Consider the following 16,726-nt stretch of genomic DNA (forward strand, 5'->3'; position numbering starts at 1 on the left):
GAACTGAAGGTGTTATGGGACGCTCTCGCTAATTATGAGTCGCCCTTCACCTGCAAGTGTGGTCGATGCTCGTGTGGTATTGCTAAGGACTCTCTCTCTCTCTCGTCAGGATTCGGAGCGTTTGCACATGTTTTTGATGGGTTTAGACTTCACTCTGTATAGCACTATTTGTTCCCAACAACTTGTTCTTGATTCTATGCCTTCCTTAAATCGTGTGTACCATCTCGTCCTTCAAGAGGAACGTCTCCATTAACCTGAGGCTGCCGCGGTTGAGGAACCATCTAATGTCATGGCTTTTGCTGTTCGCCGTGAGTCTACATCTTCCTCAACACCGGACTGGCGTGCCTTGCGTGACCTTAAGTGTCAGGAAAGGAGGAAGCTTTTCTGCACTCATTGTAGCCCCTCTGGTCACGAGGTACAATCGTGTTTCATCAAGTCTCAAAAATTCCTGGAATGGTGGGGTGATCGTCTTCAGACTCTTGAAGAAATGTGGGATAAAAAAAGCGTCTCGTCTTCTTCTGCTTCGTATACACCAGCCCGTGCTAACATTCTTACATCCGACCATGTTCCTTCCTCGTCTCAGTGGTATGTCTCGTAATTGGATTATTGATACATGAGCTTCTCATCATGTTACAGGTGATGATACATGGTTAGCTGACCCGCACTCGATCCCGCCGTGTCCCGTTAGCCTTCCTAATGGCCATAGTGTCTTAGCTAAAATCGCTGGGACAGTTCGGTTAACTGAATTTCTTATTTTGAGCAATGTGCTATATGTCCCTAGTCTTAATTGTAATCTTCTTTCCGTTTCTCAGCTAGTAGCGGCAATTGATTGTGTTGTGAGTTTTACTAACTCTTCGTGTCATATTCAGGACCGTTCTTTAAGGACGAGGATTGGAGTCGGTGAGCTAAGGGACGGACAATATTTTCTGCGTGCGGTGGTGAAGTCGGCTATTCATCGGGTGAGCGCTGACACTTTTGATTTGTGGCATCGGCGACTTGGGCATCCTTCAAATAAAGTAGTTAAATTTCTTCCGTGTATTAGTAATTCTCGTCAAAATTTGGACCATATTTGTGATATTTGTCATGAAGCGAAACATAATCGCAGTAGTTTTGATATGAATGATAATAAAGCTTCTGCAATTTTTGAGTTAATCCACTGTGACTTATGGGGCCCTTATCATAGTCCTTCTTCTTGTGGTGCGAAGTATTTTTTAACTATTGTCGATGACTATTCTCGTGCTGTATGGGTATATCTGCTTCTTGACAAAACAGAGGTGACCGATATGTTTATGAGTTTCTTGGCTATGGTTAAAAATCAATTTTCTACTCATGTTAAATATGTCCGTTCGGACAATGGGACGAAATTTCATGCTATGGCGGGTTATTTTCTAAAAAAAATGGGATTTTCTTTCAAACATCTTGTGTCGGTACACCCCAACAAAATGGTCGTGTCGAACGCAAGCATCGCCATATCCTAAATGTTGCACGAGCTCTAGTGTTTTAAGCTCATCTTCCGATTTCTTTTTGGGGTGTGTATTTTAATTGCTGCGTATTTAATTAATCGCACTTCGTCTCCGCTGTTGCAAAGTAAGGCACCCTATGAATTTCTATTTGGGGGCGGTACCTTCATATACCCATATTCGTACTTTTGGTTGTCTTAGCTTTGCTCACAATTAAAATACAAAAGGGGATAAATTTGCTAAAAGAAGTCGAAAGTGCATGTTCATTGGTTATCCCCACAATAAAAAAATGGTTGGAAAGTTTTTGATATTGCTACAGGAGATATCTTTTTTAGTAGGGATGTTTATTTTTACAAACACAACTTTCCTTATGCTCCGGAAGATGTGTCTTCATCGTCTTCCATGCCTTCTACAAATTATAATAGGTTGGTCAATCATACTGTGTTTGATCATCCGAATGAGGTTACTCCAGCTCCACATGGGTCTGATACGGATACAACGGTGAGCTCGGCTAATGCGGGTGAGGCCGCTGACACTATTGGTAGTGTAACACCCCCATATTCTGAGGAGCCTTAGTAGGCCTTCCTTAGCATATAAGGGCGTTACCATCTCGGTTGCCCGAGGTAAGTAATCATCAAAAGTCGATAAAAGAACAATTATGGTTACATTTACAAACGTTACAACCAACTAACAAAATAAAGATACAACTCATCAACTACACACTATCTCTACCGGAACTCGTGACGACTCATTCCCGCCAGGACTCCAGCTATCAACCACATCAACACCTGCTAAGACTGACTGCTCACCATAAGGGATCACGGCAGACACATAAACAAACAAGACAACCACACAAGGTCAGTAACCGAGGCAAGACTAAACATGAACCAACATCAATTATCAACACAACATAGCACAACCAGTCACACACAATCACACCCACTCCAATCAATCTCCGTCGCCGACTGTCCACTGGACCAGCCCTGCCAGTGGGGGACCGCAGTCGTACCCACCAAATCCCCGCTCATCATACCGAGCGATAACCTTGTCCCATTAATGTGCACATCCCCTCCCGTGGCGGGTTCCACGGAGGGTGAAACTAGGGCGTGAAGCCACTCCCGCAAGTGACTCCACTCAGCCGAGGACGCACCTCGAGAACCAGAGACAACCAATCATAGACAGCCGCAATACAACGACAACCAACAAACTGTATACACCAACCAATTAACGCATATACGCTGCCACACAAACACTATAACAACACAACAATCACGACTCTACAACCGACACACTAGACCATCCACAGGAACTGAGTAGGAGAACCTACCTTTAAACAACTACAACCGATCCATGCCCACACATGCAATATCCAGCAATCAAGCAACACCTATACACACAATACGAACATCTATTACTACCATTCTAATCCTAACTGAAAACACAAGACACAGATGATGATGACGACATACCTACAAGGGGAAAACTTGGCAAAAGATCGCTACCCGACTCAAGCTACGCACTCCTAAGGCATATGAACCTTCAAGGGCTTCCATGGAGGCCATATGGTGAAGGGAAGAGGAAAGGGCGACATATAGGTTTAGGAGAAAGAGGCGGAAATGATTTGCGGATTTAACAAAACACGATTATAAACCCTCACTGAAAAGACGCTACTCGATCGAGTGGCCCACCTACTCGATCGAGTTGCCCCTACTCGATCGAGTATCCAAGCTACTCGATCGAGTAGCCTCTACTCTATCGAGTACCACCCCTAACTCAAAACAACCGATAACTTTGATACGCACTTCTAAGGACTATTACTACTCCCTAGGTCGGTCAACGGGTCTCCAAAAGGGCGGGTATTACAGTCTTCCCCCCTAAAAACGAACTTCGTCCCCGAAGTTCAACTCACCCAACCAAAGCACACGCTACGGAAACAAAGCGGCCTCACAACTCCTCCGACATAGGTCACATTCTCGAAAACACCATCCCCCCCCCCCCCCCCGTGTCATCATCATCAACTGTCTAACGCTCCATATAGATCGACCTCTACAAACTACCACTTGAAATACCAACCTCACAATACGAACCGGCACAACCAATGATTACCCAACATATTACGAGATTACACTTTCACTAGCAACAACCATCAACACGAAATAAATCTCGTTAACACAACTATGTTAACCAACGATACGGTTCTATTCCCAACACATGACATCATAACTAACTTTCTATGACCGTCTTTTAAGCATACTATTCAACTTTACTTCAACACGCAAATTACTCAACGCACAAGTGCAAACAATTATAATTTCATACAAGAAATGTAACCAAAGTAATAGAAAACATTATAAACAAACAACAAAATGATTGCAATATCAGCCTTTTTATTTTGCGACATTACTCTTCCCCTCTAAAAAGGAACTTCGTCCCCGAAGTTCACCACCCAAGTACTACACATGTTACGTACTACTTACGTCTTGACACATATATCTAACCCATATCATTCACTATTGACATTACTCATTAATCATACAACCATTAACCATAAAACATATGCAACCATATTCGAATAACTAGCCACCGTCAAGAATGCATGTATATACCATATATATTTGTATATGGAAGGACACAACTCCGGTGAAATATAATTAGTAGACATTACGAATGTAAAATGAATGCAATAAGAAACAATTACTACTTCACTATCCGTTACGAATACGCATCTAAAATCCAAACACGACTTCCAACATATAAAATTAACGGTTCAAACATGTTACTAATCATCAATAACCATGTTAAACACCAAAACATGTAATTATATAACCATTAAACAATTTTATTTTACGAAAAGTTCCTGTAACAGTGCTACTCGATCGAGTGGCCGCTACTCGATCGAGTGTCTTGGCTACTCGATCGAGTAGCCCTGAGATCATAATACACCATTCCTGTCACTCCTGCAGCTACTCGACCGAGTGTGGGGTACTCTGTCGAGTAACCACAGGTCAAAACCTTAGAAATTCCTGTCATAACACCAGATATATATATAAAACGTCACATACGCGCGAGTCGGGATGACAACCCGACCCCCAAAATCCTGTAAACAAGTTCAAACTAAGCAAATCCGGCCTTATGGCCATCCATAAAAACCAAAATAAAAGTTCCAACTAAGAACGACTACCATCATCCAACATCATCAACCATAAACAAAAGAAAGAAAAAGGAGTATCACTCCTGCTGCTCCTGCTGCTCATCCATCATCTCATCTCCACCACCATCTCCTCCCGAGGTGCCTGCTCCCGATAACCCAATACCCGCATTAACCCCTGCCCCAGCTCTAGGACTCACATACCATGGGGTCAAGCCACCAAAAGCAAAGGACTGTGGTGTCCCCCATGCCGTCTGGTCCACCCCGTAAGAGTGGAAAACCCCACTATAGTCCCCAACTCCGCTCCACCACACTGGATGTGGTCCCTCGGTCCCAATCCCCTTAGCATTCGCCATCTCATTCATGTTTCGGAGTGTCAAAGTGGATGACACTATCTCTGCCAAGTAGCTCGAACGCGTCTCCGGGGTATCGAGGTAGGGGTAACAAGGAAAAGGGTGCTGTTGTGGTGCTGCTGGCCGTGGTCTGGTCTCAGTTGTCCTTTCCCTCACACGACGAGGTCCTCTCCCCAACCTGGGTCTCTCCTCCACTGCTGCCACGTTCTCCCCCTTCTTCGGCTTGGGCATCACCTAAAGAATCGTGTCATCAATGAGGTATGTCTGCAACTGCCGAGGTACATCATCATCCTCCTCCTCCTCATCGAAGTCAACAGCTATCACCACCGGGTCTAACGACTCTGTCGGTGGGAGATGCTCAGGAGCCGGGATCCTCATCCAGCTCATACCCCACACCCTTCAGGCTAGGCTACCATCAGCTAAAGTTCTCAACCATTTCAGGTCGAGGTAGTAGTCTCTGTCCATGGTAGGCACCGATGTGGATAAGGGAACATACTTAGAAGAAGCCTCAAAGGAGGCTAGCTTTTCAGCTAGCCGAGTGGCGATAGCACCACAGCTCAAGTACCGAGTGGTAGAAGTAGCCATCAAGGCAAGGCTAGCACAGACCATGGCAGGAGCATTGAAGACCACCCTCTCGATCCGCTCCGGGTTAAGATAAGACATCAAAAGCAACAGTTCATGATTTTTCAGCTTACTCATATCCGATCTCTCATAAAGAAGGTTCGAAATAGAACGAAGGAAGATCCTCAAAGTAACATGTTGAACGTCATTAATCAACATGTTGCTGGAGGTGGGAGCTGACTTTCCGGAAAGACAAGGCATAAGGCGGCAAACACCGCACTCAGATGGAATCTCACTGATGGAATCCTTGGGAGGCTTGGCCAACCCAAGGTGAGAAGAAAAAAGGTCCATGGTCAACACGAAACTCGTGTTCATAAGACGGAACTCAACAGTTTGTGCAACTGGCTCGTAATTAAAAGAGCTCATAAACTCCAAAGTTAGAAAAGGGTAGGAATGCTTCCACACAACGGGTGAGTCTCATCTTGCGTTTCTGCAACGCCACAAATCTCTCCCTCTGTTTAAAGTCTACAAACACCACCGAAGGGTATTCCGGTACAGCGGGTACCACGGGTCCACTACCTTCCCCAACTTCGGGCTGTGTAGCCCTCCCCCTCTTACTCTGACGGGTCCCTATGTTTAGTCTCGACATCTGTTTCAGCATACGGTTTAAACAAACTTGCATAGGCACTTAAAACACATAATTTACACAATTGAACATAGAATAATCATCTAGGTACACACTTTCACCAACAAATTCCCAATTCGATATATATATAAATTCAGTTTATAGCATTTCAGACGATCTCTATAGCTGTGAAAAATTTAACATGGTAAACATGATTTACGCGACCAATTCAGCTATCATGGCATGGCTCAAATGCTACTCCATATATATATATATATATATATATATATATATATATATATATATATATATATATATATATATATATATATACTTGATAACATGTGAAACATTCATATATGTTCATAGAAAAGCAACTTAATACATGCCATCAGCAACCTTCAACATTATGAGCAAACCTCTCAATTAAACTAGTCAGACGGTCCCTACAGCTGTAATGGTTTTGACACATTCATCAACAATTAACATCACCTTTACTATAATAAAAGTTTAACTCTTGCATATGCATTCATATTCCACACAAAACCTCAGTCATAGAAACGAATTTCAATTTGGGCACTTTTAAGACGGAGTTTTTAAGGTAAGTTTTAAGGTGAAAATCACAAAATCCAACTTCCAACATGATATATGTAACATATGGTACTCAATTTCATCATCCAACATGTAGAAAACAACCAAAATCAATTTTGATTTTTGCAAACCCTAGAAAATTCGTCCCCAATTTTGCAATTTCTATTCTATTTTTGGAGCAATTAACATCAACAATCATAAAAGGGAAGCATGTGAATCACGTTACAACAATTACAAGCCATTTTTGTCCATGTGAATCGAAATTTCAGTTTATTCTATCATTCTAATAGATTCAAAGTGATAAAAACATGTAAATAGAGAAGAAATTCATACCTTGATTAGATGGGAAGTAAAAGAACGGAATTAAACAAAGAAAACAACCCAAATTAATCACCACAACCACAAGAATATGAGAGCTTTTGAGAGATTTAGGGCTTAGGGTTTCGAATAAGGAAGAAAGAATAAGAAGAATGAGGAAAAACAAGGGTTTTATGAAACCCGTAAAGGCCACTATACTGTAGCCTACTCGATCGAGTTCCTAGGGTACTCGATCGAGTGCCCTCTACTCGATCGAGTAGGTGCTATTTCGTCGAGTATCTGCAGAAAATTCCTACATCCCGACGTCATAGCTTTCTAACTAGATCGAGTGAGGTCTACTCGGTCTAGTAAGCACTCGCACTCGGTCAAGTAAGGTTGAGTACTCGGTCGAAAGTACAAAAATTAATTGAAGATTCCTGCAAAACAATATCACGTGTCGATTCCAAACCAAGTTCGGAATTCGTCACTGGTTATCGTGCTCACTCCTATATTACCATTACTACTCAAACATATCATACCGTCTTATCAGATAAGATTCATATCATATTACGCTACAACAACTGCACACAACACGGTTTACTTGCTACTGAGTCATTCATATACACAATTATGTCACCATATCATGTCTAAACTCGTCTTCCCACATTGCTAGCAAGCTTATGCTCACATCAATTACAACATATAATTAACGATAAATTCCCACATGTCATCCAAGTATATTACTATCATGCTCAAGCTTCAACATAAACAAATTATTCTACACAAATTAATCACCACGCAAGCGGAAATTTTCAGCCATTAAACATTGTATAACGCATCGCTATTGGTTATTTCTCATACTATAACTCAACACTTCTTTAACTATCATCATTATAGCTACGGTAGGGCTTATAAACTCATATAGGATCACCATCGCTAATAACTTGAAGCAAACACCAATACGACCACTTTTCATATTACAGCATACGCCTCTACACCTTTCACACATTTCTATTAAATAAAACCCTTTTACGTTTCTCATTATCATCCCATATACTCACTAATTCTACCAAACTTCACCACCCACGAACCAGATGCAACTATGATGCCTATATCAACTTCAACAGAGTCTCGACCACAGATAGTTCCAACGTAATCAACATACACGTTAAGCACGTACTCACGGACTCCACATTCCCATACCCAGTGACTGGCTTAAGTATAATGGGGCCAAGATTTTTGAAATGAGGGCGCCTACTCAACCAAAATCTAGCATCAGCTGGGGCTCCCATTATACATACACCAGGTTCATTTGATTAGACTCACTATGTTCATTAGGTTCATTTGTTACAGGTTCCAAAATCGTCGCTCTGATACCACTTTGTAACACCCTCATGTTCTGAGGAGCTTTAACTAGGCCTTCCTTAGCATATAAGGGCGTTACCATCTCAGTTGCCTGAGGTAAGTAGTCATCAAAAGTCGATAAAAGAACAATTATGGTTACATTTATAAACGTTACAACCAACTAACAAAATAAAGATACAACTCATCAACTACACACTATCTCTACCAGAACTCGTGACGACTCATTCCCGCCAGGACTCCAGCTATTAACCACATCAACACCTGCTAAGAGTGACTGCTCACCATAAGGGATCACGGCAGACACATAAACAAACAAGACAACCACACAAGGTCAGTAACCGAGGCAAGACTCAACATGAACCAACATCAATTATCAACACAACACAGCACAACTAGTCACACACAATCACACCCACTACAATCAATCTCCGTCACCGACTGTCCACTGGACCAGCCCTGCCAGTGGGGGACCGCAGCCGTACCCACCAAATCCCCCCTCATCATACCGAGCGATAACCCTATCCCATTAATGTGCACATCCCCTCCCGTGGCGGGTTCCACGGAGGGTGAAACTAGGGCGTGAAGCCACTCTCGCAAGTGACTCCACTCAGCCGAGGACGCACCTCGAGAACCAGAGACAACCAATCACAGACAGCTGCAATACAACAACAACCAACAAACTGTATACACCAACCAATTACCGCATATACGCTGCCACATAAACACTACAACAACACAACAATCACGACTCAACAACCGACACACTAGACCATCCACAGGAACTGAGTAGGCGAACCTACCTTTAAGCAATTGCAACCGTTACATGCCCACACACGCAATATCCAGCAATCAAGCAACACCTATACACACAATACAAACATCTATTACTACCATTCTAATCCTAACTGAAAACAAAAGACACAGATGATGATAACGACATACCTACAAGGGGAAAACTTGGCAAAAGATCGCTACCCGACTCAAGCTACGCACTCCTAAGGCATAAGAACCTTCAAGGGCTTCCATGGAGGCCATATGATGAAGGGAAGAGGAAAGGGCGACATATAGGTTTAGGAGAAAGAGGCGAAAATGATTTGCGGATTTAACAAAACACGATTATAAACCCTCGCTGAAAAGACGCTACTCGATCGAGTGGCCCCTACTCGATCGAGTAGCCTCTACTCTATCGAGTACCACCCCTAACTCAAAACAACCGATAAATTTGATACGCACTTCTAAGGACTATTACTGCTCCCTAGGTCGGTCAACGCTGGTCAACGGGTCTCCAAAAGGGCGGGTATTACAGTTAGTCCGAGTGTTGACATCTCAGTCGTGGACAATGACACTAATAATTCTGGTGACAGGGTGATGGCACGGTTGTTAGCACCACTAACGTGGACAGTGGCACTATTAATGATGGTGAAATGGGTCATGGTAAACGACCTAAAATATCGTCTTCTCGGCTTCGTGGTTATGTGGTTGGAATGGCTGCTACCACCGCACGCGCGTCCTGTGCTCCTAGCTCACCTCCCGACTCACTGCGCTCCTTAGGTACTTCGTATGCCTTTGCTAATTATATTACTTTTAATAATTCCCCCCCCCCCCCCCCCCGCCATAGAGAGTTTCTTGCAGCCATTACAGCTAATGTCGAACCTCCTACTTTTCGGGTTGCCATTACCGATCCTACTTGGTGCAAGGCAATGGAGGATGAAATTACTGTACTTGAGAATAATGCTACATGGGAACTCACTGACCTTCTTTCTGGTAAAAAGGCTGGCTGCCGTTGGGTTTAAAAAATTAAATACAAATCCGACGGTAGCATTGAGCGGTATAAAGCTAGGTTGGTTATTTTTGGTAATCATCAGGTGAAAGGTATTGACTATGGAGAGATCTTTGCACACCCGTTGTTAAAATAGTTACTATTCGTTCCTTTCTTGCTGTTGCTGCTATTAAGAAGTGGGAACTTTATCAGATGGACGTGCATAATTCTTTCCTGCACGGTGATCTGGATGAAGAGGTGTATATGAAGCTTCCACCAGATTTTAGGAAGGGTAAGGAAGGTAAGGTATGCCATTTGCGTAAATCGCTCTATGGATTACGTCAGGCACCCCGTTGTTGGTTTGCCAAGCTGGCTGCTGCGCTGCGTGAGTATGGCTTTGCTCAGTCTTATTCCGATTATTCTTTATTCAGCTACTCCAAAGACGAAGTATGTCTTCATGTCTTAGTTTAGGTGGACGATCTTGTCATTGCTGGGAATAATTCAGATTCCATCTCGATTTTTAAGGCCTGCCTCGTAATTGTTTTCATATGAAAGATTTGGGTACCTTGAAGTATTTTTTTTGCAAAGAGGTTGCTCGTAGCTTCGAGGGTATTTTCTTAAATCAGCGAAAATACGCTCTTGATGTTATTTCTGAGACTGGTCCTTTGGATGCTAAACCCGCCGCCACTCCCATCGAACAACGTCACAAACTTGGGCTGGCTACGGGCGCATTTCTAGATGATGTCGAGTCATACAGGCGGCTTATGGGTCGCTTGGTTTATCTTGTTGTGACCCGTCCTAACCTTTCCTATGCTGTCCACATTTTAACTCGTTATTTGCATAAACCACGCAAGGATCATATGGCTCTTCGTGTAGTTAGATATCTTAAGGGTAGCCGTGGTTAAGGAGTTTTGTTACGCTCAGATAGTGACTTTGCGGTATCTGGATGGTGGTGACACTGATTGGGGTGGTTGTCCTTTGACTCGGTGTTCCGTTTCTGGCTGGATTGTCTTTCACGATTCATCACCTATTTCCTGGAAGACTAAAAAAACAGCAGACTGTTTCTCTTTCGTCTGCTGAAGCCGAATACAAGGCTATGGTTGCTGTACTTTGTGAGCTAAAATGGGTGAAGGGCTTGCTCTCGAGTCTGGGTGTTTCTGTCCCTTGTCCTATGCGCCTTTATTGCGACAGTCAGTCTACGCTACATATTGCTCAAAATCCAGTTTTTCACAAGCGAACCAAGCATATCGAGATTGATTGTCATTTCATTCGCGATGCCATCATTGATGGTTTGATTCAGCCTTCTCATGTCAACACGCATTCTCAGCTTGCTGATATTTTTACTAAAGCTTTAGCCTCGCAACAATTTATTTTTCTTCTCCGTAAACTGGGCATTCTTGATCTCCATGCTCCAGTTTGAGAGAGAGGGGGGGTGTATTAGGGCCGGTTTAGGCAAATATCGGTTTGTGTGCTTTAACCCATTGTCGTATTGTATTTATATGCGATTTACTAATAAGAAATGCAAAATAACATTCACCAAAACAATGCCTCCTCGATATCCTTTTGCAGGGAGCAAGAATGAAAAGGGAAACAAATTTATGGTGGTGTGCCTTTAAAACCTACCAAAGGGTATGTAGTTCTGTACTCTATCGGAGAATTATTCTTTAATCATGTGCAAACGTACGAAATACCAATTTCTTCTTGCTTTGTTTGTTCTTGTTCCTCGTGTCACAATATATACATTTTACCATGCTAAATTAATAATTTGTACTCCGCTTTTCAAGACTAGGTTTGCTTTTACTTGCAAGTGTTGGGCTGAAGGAGAAATTCCGCCAAGACAAGTTAAACAAAAAGTTACACAAATACTATTATATACAACTGGTTGTACAAGACTAACAAGAGTATTGTACAACCATAACCAATCTTAAGTGAGCTTATATGTATGTTTTTCGAGTTCTTATCATTTTTAATTTATATTTTAATTTTTTAATGTCAAAAATTAAAATCTAATTGAGCTCATATATATTACTTTTGAGTTTCATTATAATTTTTTAAGTTCAATATTTTTATAATGAAGCTCAGATTCTTTTAAACAAAGCTCATAACATATAGGTCTAAGCTCAAGTAAACACATTATAAAGCTCAGTTTCTTTTCTATACAACCAATACAACTGGTTGTATAGTCTACTTACTGAAAAAGTTATACTTAAAATAATTACTCTGTATATCAAAAGAATATTTTATACGATTGATTAATACGCCGTATTAAGAATTAACTAGACACTAGTTTTACGCCCGTGCAAAAAATGCACGTGTTTAATTTTATTAAATTGAAAAAATCAATAAGAAGGTAAAAATCTTTATAAAAATATGATTTTAGTATTATTGTTATATTGATGTAAAAAGTAAAGAGAATTTATACGCTAAGTAAAAACAACGCATTTGCTCGACTTTATAAAAATACATAAATTTTTATTTAAGACGACGCTTTAAATTTAAGTTTAAAACGGGTCAAATATATATGTGTATGATGAATAAGACAAAAAAAAAGCATTATACATGGGAAAAGTAAAATATTTGTCCTATATACTCATGGGGTTGATAACTTAAAACGGATAATAGCCGATAAAAATATATATAGATCTGAAAATTATACTTACGGTTTAAATCTTAAATTCTTAAACATCGTAATTTACCCAAATTATATTTTATTTGTTATTATTCATTCGGTTTGTTATTTTTTAATTTATTAGTTTGAAATTTATTAATTTGTGCTCGTTGAACATATGAAGTTTTGTACGGATTTTCATTTTTTATTTTTTGTATTAGCATAAAATTTTATGTAAATAAATTTTTTATCACAAGCTTAATTTTGAGAAAAGAAAAGCAAATGAAGTGGGATGAGAGAGAGTAAATAATTGGGAGAAATAATCATGGGGACCATTTGCCCAAAAATCAAGCAGCCAATAGAAAACCTCTAAATGCTTTGGCTTTTATAGATAGAGGGTATAAATATGACCATTTTAAAAGAGATTTGTTTTACTACTTAAAATTAAAGTACTCCCTCCGTTCAACTCCACTTCGCATGTTTGCTTTTTGCACGGGTATTAAAGAGCGGATTAAAAAAACTATTAAAAGTACCTAGGGAAAGAGAATGGTGGGTTAAAAATGTTAAAAAAATATAAAGGTGGAGTTTTATGGTGGATTAGTGTGGGGTATGGATGTCATTTTTTGTAAATATGGAGTGTGAATAAGGTTAGAATGGTCATTTTCTTGGCCTAAAAAGGAAATATGTAAAGTGGAGTTGAATGGACGAAAAAGGAATACATGTAAAGTGGAGTTGAATGGAGGGAGTATTACCTAATGGCCTGGAGATATGACATAGTAGACCCTCTTATAGTGCCATTCAAAGATAATTTTTTACAGTATAGAGAAACATTAAGGGATTGTTTGGTTACCCAACATAAAACACATGAATTGCAATTCATGTGATTTGTAAAATTGGTGGGTTGTTTGTTTGCCCAAAATCACATGAATTGAAGTTTCATAGGAACTCTAATTCCTCCATGATGGGGGAAGTTGTTTACCTAGGTCCCCCTAGGTAAGTGGGAATTCCTATGGAATTCACTTCCCACATTCCAACCAAATACTTTTTTTCCATTTCACATGAATTGCAAAATCATGTGAATTGTAACTCCCTTGGAACTTTAATTCCTCCAGCGAATCAAACGACCCCTTATTCATAGATGTGATTATGCATAGCCAATCAAATAAAAGATTAATGATTCTCTCATACTGTAAAATGGTGTTTTTTTTAGGGATCACGGTGTTATTTTATAGTTTAATTTGTAGTAATGTTAATATCACATGGACATATTTTTCGTCCACTTGGCTTGCTAAACTGATTTGTAAATTGTAATAGCTTAATAGGTGTCAATTAACAAGAAATACCTACTCTTTCTAAGTACAAAAACTAACCATAAATAGAATTATACATCCAGTTGTACCATAAGCATTGTATAACTAAGGTATAAGAATTCGAGCTTATATGTATTCTTTCTAAGCTAATTCAAAGTTCATATTTTTAATGTGTAAATGGATGAACTCAATACTTTATAATAAAGCTCATATTCTTTAACATAAAGTTCGGATACTTTATTAAAAAGCTCAGATTATACACCGTACAACATATACAACTAGTTGTATAGTCCATGAATTGAAAACTAACATACTCTCTCTAATCCACATCAAAGATAATGCTTGCATTTTGGCACTATTTATGATTGTAGGGAATCTTTGATTTTATTTTTAATCTATAAGAGAAAATATAGTCATGTGAGATCTTGTTTGATTTATCATCATGAATGTTATAAAAATATCAAATTTTTATAATTTTTAATAATTTGTAACTAAAAATATTTACGTTGCAACTGTGCCTCGCCAATTGTGATAAAGCAAGAGTATGTTACCTTTTAGTATGGATAGGAGGAAGTAACTTTTAAAATTAAATTTAATAATTTTCTTTAAAAGATAAACCAAGTTAAAAATGATTATTACTTCACGTACAACAATACCTTATTCCGATCAATAAGGTGACCCCAATGGTAAAGAGCTCAACTTTTGACTTTGAGATCAAGGTTTAAGAAATACTCCCTCCCAGTCAAAATAAACTTCCCTATTTCCTTTTCTGTCTATTCACAATAACCTCCCTGTTTCCTTTTTTGGTAAGTGTTTGTGTGGTCCAAATTTAATTGTATGGTGGGGTAGTGTATTTGTGTGGTTGAAATTTAATTATATGGTGGGGCAGTGTGTTTCCTTAATATTTGTGCCAAAATGAAATGAGAGGTTTATTGTGAATGGGAGGGAGTATATAAAAAGTATTTATCGGCCATTCTTACAACTTTATTGGTTGAAACGAGTTCCGCGCTGAACATTTTTTCTTTCGTCCTTGACAGTTTTTTGGAATTATGCCACTCTCATTATGTTAAAATATAGTTCTGTTAGTAGGCAATCTGTAAACATCAATGTAAGCCGGCCCTTAAAAAGGTCGATGGTCCGCCCTGACCTTGAACTGAATAAAGACATACCTTTTAACCTAAACTTTTGGTTATCGGAACAATACCTTAATCCGGATTTCATGACCCGTGATTGTGTCTAGATTCACTTAATTGTAATTTGTAATAAAAAAAATCAACAACTTGCAACATACTCCCTTCATTCAACTCCACACTACACATATACCCTTTTCATCCATTCAACTCCACACTACACCTTTCCTAAAAAGGAAATGAAAAAGACAATTTTATCCTAATTTCAACAACTTATTTACATTAAATGTCATTGTTGGTCCACTCTATTCCACCATAAAACCCCACATTTATATTTTTTTAACATTTTTAACCCCACCATTCTTTTCCCTATGTACTTTTAAACGTTTTTTTAATCCGTTCCTTAATACCCGTGCAAAAAGCATAAGTGTAGTGTGGAGTTGAATGGAGGGAGTAGAAAATAATCATAAGAGAAAAGTTTGACAGTAACCTTTCTCCTTTTAAGCATAGTTGCTCACTTGCTCTCATTCACGAAAAGGCTACGGTTACACTCAGTGTATAGAATCGTAACATGGGGCAACTGTGAGGATTGAGATAGAATCTTTTTCAACTTTTATTTTGTACATTTTGGGAATCAATTTAAATTTGAAATTTGAGCTTTTAAAATTTATTATGAAATATTTTAACAAATTTGGTATATATTATTATTTTTATTGTCTAATTATTTTCTTTTTTTTCCATTATCTCTAACATCATTCATCCATGCCTAGCTTCAACTACCTGCCGTGATTCCGTGAACACCTCTCTACCGTTAACATCTCCGGCGCCGACGACCTATCATGCCGAAGGCTCTAGCCTGGTTGCGACTATCACGTTGCCCTTCGGTCAGAATCGACCGTGGATGACCCAAATCAACGGTTTTGCCACCACGAAACAACCGCGAAAAACCCGACCCCTAATTAAAATCTAAAGAAATTGAAATAAAGCATTAATTTGATGGATTACAGTAAACGGAAATGATTAATTCGTAATGCGAAACTAAACTGACAAAATTATGGTTCAAAAATGAAGGATTAGCCCGCAAGGGTGGAGTCTAGTGGTTAAAACATGGGTGAAATTCCCAGGAGACTCAGGTTCAAGCCTCCCCAAGAGCAAAATCTTGTGGAACATTCTTGGCCTGAGTCCATGCCTAATAGACTTCGAGCCTGTTACCCTTGGGTGGTTTACCTGGTATACGTGGTTTGCAGGCTATCACGTACACCCTAATTTTTGCTATTATAGTATACGTATAAAATTAGTTGGGCTCTTAAGGTTTTTGTGTAGTTGAGTTTTGAGTTTTGGGTGTGGCTCAAATGTTCAATTGTCAAAAAGCCAAAATTTGAAGGTGTAAGTAATAATAGTACACAAATTTTCATTTAAGAAAAGTATATACGTCTTAATCTTAAGACGGGTCAATGGAAACTTTGTATAAAACAATAGTTATTACGAGACGGTTTTATTGTCTAAAACTTCAAATTAT

At 39.6% G+C, this 16,726-nt stretch overlaps 1 protein-coding gene across 1 annotated transcript; it reads left to right on the top strand.

Moving 5' to 3' along the window:
- The first annotated feature begins 289 nt into the window (after positions 1-289).
- Positions 290-11,579, top strand: LOC141630027 (uncharacterized). Its single transcript, XM_074442919.1, has 6 exons — positions 290-585; positions 782-1,274; positions 9,765-10,164; positions 10,317-10,465; positions 10,786-10,935; positions 11,214-11,579. Exons 1-6 carry the CDS (start codon positions 290-292, stop codon positions 11,577-11,579), a joined length of 1,854 nt encoding a protein of 617 aa, XP_074299020.1.
- The last annotated feature ends 5,147 nt before the right edge of the window (positions 11,580-16,726 follow it).

Source organism: Silene latifolia, chromosome Y, assembly GCF_048544455.1.
Source record: "Silene latifolia isolate original U9 population chromosome Y, ASM4854445v1, whole genome shotgun sequence".
NCBI lineage: Eukaryota > Viridiplantae > Streptophyta > Magnoliopsida > Caryophyllales > Caryophyllaceae > Silene > Silene latifolia.